The 6,068-nt window shown below is 63.4% G+C and overlaps 1 protein-coding gene across 1 annotated transcript in view; it reads right to left on the minus strand.

Annotated features, from left to right (window-relative positions):
• Positions 1-6,068, minus strand: part of SNED1 (sushi, nidogen and EGF like domains 1) — a 28,038-nt gene that overhangs the window by 6,713 nt on the left and 15,257 nt on the right. Inside the window, exons 10-21 of the mRNA XM_035900065.1 lie at positions 5,233-5,346; positions 4,795-4,908; positions 4,546-4,662; positions 4,125-4,250; positions 3,751-3,855; positions 3,184-3,297; positions 2,863-3,064; positions 2,284-2,453; positions 1,908-2,021; positions 1,650-1,823; positions 1,343-1,456; positions 349-381 (exon numbers count right to left, since the gene is read on the minus strand). Coding sequence (XP_035755958.1) covers positions 349-381; positions 1,343-1,456; positions 1,650-1,823; positions 1,908-2,021; positions 2,284-2,453; positions 2,863-3,064; positions 3,184-3,297; positions 3,751-3,855; positions 4,125-4,250; positions 4,546-4,662; positions 4,795-4,908; positions 5,233-5,346 — 1,497 coding nt within the window. The remainder of the gene's footprint in view (positions 1-348; positions 382-1,342; positions 1,457-1,649; positions 1,824-1,907; positions 2,022-2,283; positions 2,454-2,862; positions 3,065-3,183; positions 3,298-3,750; positions 3,856-4,124; positions 4,251-4,545; positions 4,663-4,794; positions 4,909-5,232; positions 5,347-6,068) is intronic.

The raw sequence follows: 6,068 nt of genomic DNA on the forward strand, positions 1-6,068 counted from the left end.
AGGAGGCCGGGGTGAACAGGGGCCCCAGCACGCCAACAGGCAGCTCCCGCAGCCGAGCAGCAGCAATGGGCCCCCAAGGCAGGTGCAGGATAGATGCACAGCCCAGGGCTCAGCACAGCTGGCTGGGACCCAGAATCCCACCCGAGTGCCATGGCAGCCCCATCCCCTGGCAGGGGGCGGATGCCTTCCAAAGGAGATCTGTCACCAGTGGACACCTTGTTCCTTCCTCCCTCCCCACCGGAGCAGTTGCAGCTCTGTCCCCCGAACTGCAGGCAAGGAGGCGTGACAGGCAGCGAGCGCCCAACACAACAGCTTGGGGTCAAGGTGCCCAAGACACTGAGCAGCCGCCTGGCTCAGGCTCCGACTGGCACTCGTTGACATCTGGGGAGCAGTGGGAGGAGAGGCACCGGCTCAGGACAGAGACCGGCAGCAGGGAACAGGGGGCTTGGAGAGGCACTGCCTCTCCCGCAGGGCACAGACCCTCCGCTTGCTACCCCAAGCCCACCAGCCAGGAACAGCCCTGCTCCTGAGGCTGTTGGCAGCCCGCTGCTCCACACCTGTCCCTGTGCAGGGGCTGAAGTAGGAGCTGGGCATGGGCACATGGGCACGGGGACACCTGGGGACAGCTGGAAGTGCAGGGCTGTGCCAAGAGGTCCCTCAGGGTGCCTGCAGCACGTCCCCTCCTCTAGCCCCCTTCAGGCATCCTGCCTTCTCCCACCACTGTCCTCTGCCAGGCCCTGGGGAGCCAGGCTGGAGCCGCCTGCCACAGAGTCCCACCAGCCCCGTGCTGCCCACCACCCCCTTCAACCAGCACCTGCACAGAACCACGACCACGTGCGTACAAAGGAGCAGGAGCACAGCATGGCCAAAAATGTGTGACCTCAAGCTGCTTTTTCCCCCTGCTCTTGGCCAATAGCTTTGGAGCCGTGCAGGGCACTTCCCAGCCAGATCCTTAGATCTGGGGCTTCTCTGCACAGGCTTAACATGTCAGAAGAAGCCACTGTCCCATCAGCAATGGAGATGCCCATGCAGCATCTATCAGTGGGGGGGCACAAGTAGTACACGTGCCCCCACAGCCCTGCCAGCCCTCTGCCCGACCAGCAGCAGCGTCTCCCCGATGGCACATGCCACGCCTGGCCAGGGGTGCCAGGAGAGGAGCCCTTGCCACAAGCTGATCTGAGCACTCAGGCAGGAGGCGAAACCAGCCCACACAACCACAGGCAGCCTGGCTCCTGGCCATGGGGTTCACACCCAGCATCATTGCCCAGGGGCTGGGGGGCAAGGGAGCATTTGCTATAGCCACCTGCAGCAGCCCCACAGCGTACCCGGCACGGTCTCTTACCCGACTCGCAGTGGTGGCCAGTGTAACCCGGCTCACAGAGGCACAGGAACTCAGCAATGCGGTCCTTGCATCTGCCACCATTCAGGCAGGGCTGGGACTGGCACTCGTCAATCTCTGCAGGCATTTGGGCAGGGGAGAGGCAAGGCAAGAGGTGTTAGCACCAAGCAGGGGTCCCCCGGGGCACTCTACCCATGGACACGGGCAGGGGATGACTGGAGTACACGTCTTGGGGTCACCCAGCCACGGTCGTGACCACAGCCCACTGGGACGCTGTCCCAGGGCTCAGCTGTTCCCTAGCACTCCTCACCATCACACTCGGGAGGGTCACTCCAGATGCCTGGCAAGCGGCAGACACGGGGGTGGTTGTGCTGGCTGAGGATGTAGCCCCGTTCACACTGGTATTCAGCCAGTGAGCCCACCTTGGTGGAGTTGAACAAGGCCTGGGCGTGCTTCACCTCGCTGGGGATGCCGCAGTCAACCTCTGGGGAGGGAGAGCGGCAGGGTGAGCAGGGCCTGCAGAGGCACCCTGAGCCCCTGGCTGGCAGGGGCAGTGAACGGCCCTTACCAGACTGGCAGTGCTTCCCCACGTAGCCCATGGGGCACGTGCAAGCGTAGCCCCCATCGAGGTCCTCGCAGGTAGCGCCATTCTCACAGGGGCTGAGGAAGCACGGGGAGGGCACTGGAAGAACAGTGGAGGAAAGAGCGACCGCTGTGGAGCTGGCAGAGCCCAGAAGCCAGAGCCATCCCCCTTCCCCCTCTGGCAGCGCTGCCCAGCTCTCTGGCAGGGCGCAAGGAGGAGCTGAAGCACCTCACATTACAGGGAAGGGTGTTCAAAGCCAGCAGCAAGGTGCCCTCGCTGTCACCCTGGCTGTTGGCTCCACTAGCAGGCCCAGCACCTCCCCAGACAGCCCCCAGCACAAGCGCACCCTGCTCACACCTACCGATCTCGCAGTGCCGGCCGGCGTAGCCCGGGGGACAGTCACACTTGTACTTGCCAATGTAGTGGAAGCAGGTGCCCCCGTTCTGGCAGGGCCCTGGGGCACAGGGGTCCGGCTTACCTGGGGGCAGAGGGCAGGCGGGAGCTGAGCAGCAAGCGGGATGACTGCCGCCTCTCCTCCCCGGGTGGGGACCGCTGCTGGCCACCGCCTGCCTCCAGCGCCCCACCAAAGCCCTTGCTGCAGGAAAGCTGAGCACACCCGGGCCTCGCAGCCCTGGGCTCAGCAACACTGTGAAACAACACCCACGCAGACACACGCCGGGGCCTCAGGGGGCCATGGGTGCACAATGCCAGGGGACTGGTGGCTGCTCCTGGGGCCAGAAGCTCAAGGCATGTAAAAAACCTCCAACACTGATGGTGTTGTGCAGGAAATACAACAACAGGATGGGCTGCTGTGACTGTCAGGGGCCATGAAGGGAGGCAGGCAATCCTCCCTCCACCCTACAGGACGGGATGGAATGGGATAGCTGGCACCCACTTCCAGCCGCAGCTCAGCAAGCAGCCGCTCACCTCCCCCAAGGGCCTAAGCTCTTTTCTCACCCCCCGCCAGGTCCTGGGGCTGGTGGGGAGCTCCGTGTGGGTACCTTTCTCGCAGTGCTTGCCAAGGAAGCCTTGAGGACACTCGCAGGTGTACGAGTCATCGTGAACCTCGCAGGACCCCCCATTCAGGCAGGGCTCTGAGTCGCAGGGGGATGGCATCGCTGCAAAGCCAAACACAGGCACCACTGAGGACACACAACCAGGGGTGTGAGGGCTGCTCCCTGGCTGTCGGCAGAATCCCTGCTCACCCCCTGTCCCACATCCCTTCCCGGGCTGGCTCTGCATCCCCGCAGGCAAGACTTACTATGGTTGGTGCCGTAGTCAGTGTGGCAGACACAGAGGTAGCTCCCGCCATACTCCATGCAGTACCCACCATCCGGGCACTGCGTGTTCATGTTGCACGGCGTGGTAGTGACTTCTGCAAACACAGGGCCAGCATCAGCCTCTGTTGGCCAGTGGCAGAACACCTGTCTGGCTGCCTGGCCAGAAATGTGGGTCTCCCAACTTTGCAAGGTCTGATGAGACGGGCATGGACCCTCTGTACCCCACACCACAGGCAGTGCAAACAGCAAGGGCCAGCCCAGATGACCAGCAAGCTTCGGAGCAGGAGCGCATGAAGGCTGCGGTTTCCTCCCCACCGGGGGAGCCAGGCTGGGGCCAGGGGCTGGGAGAGGCACAGCTCGGCGGGGGGGATGGAGGTGGAGGTGTTGCCCCCTCACCAGGGAACAGTATTTCCAGGCTGAGATTCAGTCCGTGTCCCTGGTACCACGCTAGGCACCGGCATGGGCAGTGTCCTTGTTTGCCCGCAGCCTGCCTGGCTCAAGCATCCTGGAGAGGAAGCAAACATAGCAAGTGAGGAGCCTTCACCTACCGAATTCACAGAGGAGACCAAAAAACCCAGGTGGGCACTGGCAGATGGTGACGTTCCCCTCCAGACAACTGCCCCCATTGCGACACTCGCAGCCCTCCGAGAGCTCTGCAAGAGAGGAGACAGGAGTGTTCTAGGACCCCTCCTGCTTGTGCGAGTGGGACAGGCAAGCAGCTGTGCTGGAGGCCAGCCAAGGGGGGAGGCTCCCAAAAAAGCCCCGCCAGACATCCAGGCACAGCCTCCTGCAGCCGGAAGGACCCAACTGACATTTGGTCCAGGAGCCCTGAAGGGGCTCTCCAGGGCTGCCGCTCCTCCCGCTCAGGAGCGAGGGCTCCCCTAGAGGTGCGGCACCCCACCAGAGACCTGCCCGTACTCACTGTCTCGACAGTCCTGCCCGGTGTAGCCCTCCTGGCACTCGCAGACGTAGCCCTGCTCTGTCTCCAGGCAGCTGCCCGCGTTCTGGCACGGGTGGGAGAGGCAAGCGCCGGGCAGGCGGGGGCCACCTGCAGGGAGGGGGAGGCTGAGCCAGAGGCACCCCAGCCGGAGGCTGGAACACCCTCCATCCCAGGGGAGCAGGGCACAGCTGGTCCAGCCCAGCTTCATGCCAGAGACCCCGCCACAGCCGAGCAGCCCCGGCAGCATGAGCTCCCTCCCGGCAGCACCACAGACCCTCTACGCATCCTGCTCGCCAGCCTTCCCGGTGCCTAGGGCTGACACAGTCCCTCCTTAGCCCCTTGCTGCCTGGCTTCCCCGAAACCAGCTCCAGTGCTGGGCTGGGCGAGGCGCACCTCCACTCACCATACTGGCAGTTGTTGCCGTAATAACCTGGGGAGCAGGTGCAGATGTAGCGGCCAGGGCGGATGTAGTTGCACGTCTGCCGATTCCGGCAGCTCCGGTCCTCACATGAAGATGAGTCTGGGGGGAGAAAGCAAGCGAGTGAGTGATGAACAGAGCCTGGTGCTACGACAGGGGCCACGACGGCCACTGGAGCACGGGGGATAGAGTTCCTCGTGTCGGTCATCCCAGGGCACAGGCAGCAGCAGGTACCTGTCTCGCAGCGCTGTCCCACGAAGGGCTCCAGGCACACACAGGTGTAGTTACCGACCTGGTCAACGCAATGCCCGCCGTTCAGGCACGGGCTGGACTCACACTCATCCACCTCTGCAAGGGGAGGCCGGGGGGGGCAGTCAGGCCATGCGCGGGCACCGCTGGCTCACCCACTGCCTCCCATCCTGGGTGGTGCTCAGGAGGGGGAAGGCAACAGCCAGGGGAAAAAAAAAACAAAAAACAAAAACAACAAAAAAACCAAACCAAACAAAAAAAAAAACCCCAAAGCCCCCAGAAAACCAAAAAACCCAAACGGTGCTGCTGGCAACGCCAAGTGCTCCCCTCCCAAACCTATGGCCAGGGTGAAGCAGAGTGGGAAGGCAGCTTGCCAAGGCATGAAGTGTCACCATCACCCCTGCACTGGCTCCTGTCACCCACCTGTCTGGCAGTCCGCCCCTGTGTACCCCAGCTGGCACAAGCACGTTGCTGTCTCGTTCGCTGCCTGGCACCTCCCACCGTTCTGGCACACCCTGCTCTCACACGGTGACTCTTCTGCAGCGGGACACCGAAAAAAAGAGGGGCGGGGTGTGTGTGTGTGTGTGAAATCAACCCAGGCACAGGACCAGCACGGAATCCTCTGCAGACACGGTTATGCCGGGGCCAGGCAGAGAGCACATCTCGGAGCCACCAACACACCCTCCAGCAGGAAACAGCTGCTGCATCCCCAGCCACGGCTCTTCCCAAAACCCTTCCTTGGGCAGCTCTTTCATCTCCCTGCACCTCTTGGACACCAGCGTGCTGCACTGGGCATTTCTCCCTCCCTCCCTTCCCCAAAAGTCAACTCCCTGCTCGCCTTCTCCACTGGCGTGGAGGCTCGCTGGGAGCCAAAGGCTTTGGCAGCACTTCCACCGGCGGGTGGAGGCCAGCAGTGGGGGACACCGGCCACCACAGCCTCTGCCAGGGACCAGGAGAGTCCCCACTGGTTTCAGAGGGCTTGGGGCCAGAGCATCCCCTGCAAAAGCAGGGCCTACGAGACTTCTGTTTAAGCACAGCCGCCCCTTTTCTCACTGAGGGAGCGGCAGTAGGGAGAGGTGCTGGCGGCAACACCAGGACGGGCCCTGGGCGGAGCAGGCTGCCAGCCGCAGGAAGAGCTCACGGCCAGAGCAAAGTTTCCTTTGCCGGCAACAAGCCGAAATCCAAGCCAGCGGTGCTGGGCACCCGTTGCAAGCCGCTCAAGCCCAGAGGCTGCCGCAGGAGCCCCGGGCGCGAAGAGC

Source organism: Egretta garzetta, unplaced genomic scaffold (assembly GCF_000687185.1).
Source record: "Egretta garzetta isolate BGI_Z169 unplaced genomic scaffold, ASM68718v1 scaffold448, whole genome shotgun sequence".
In the NCBI taxonomy this organism is placed as follows: Eukaryota; Metazoa; Chordata; class Aves; order Pelecaniformes; family Ardeidae; genus Egretta; species Egretta garzetta.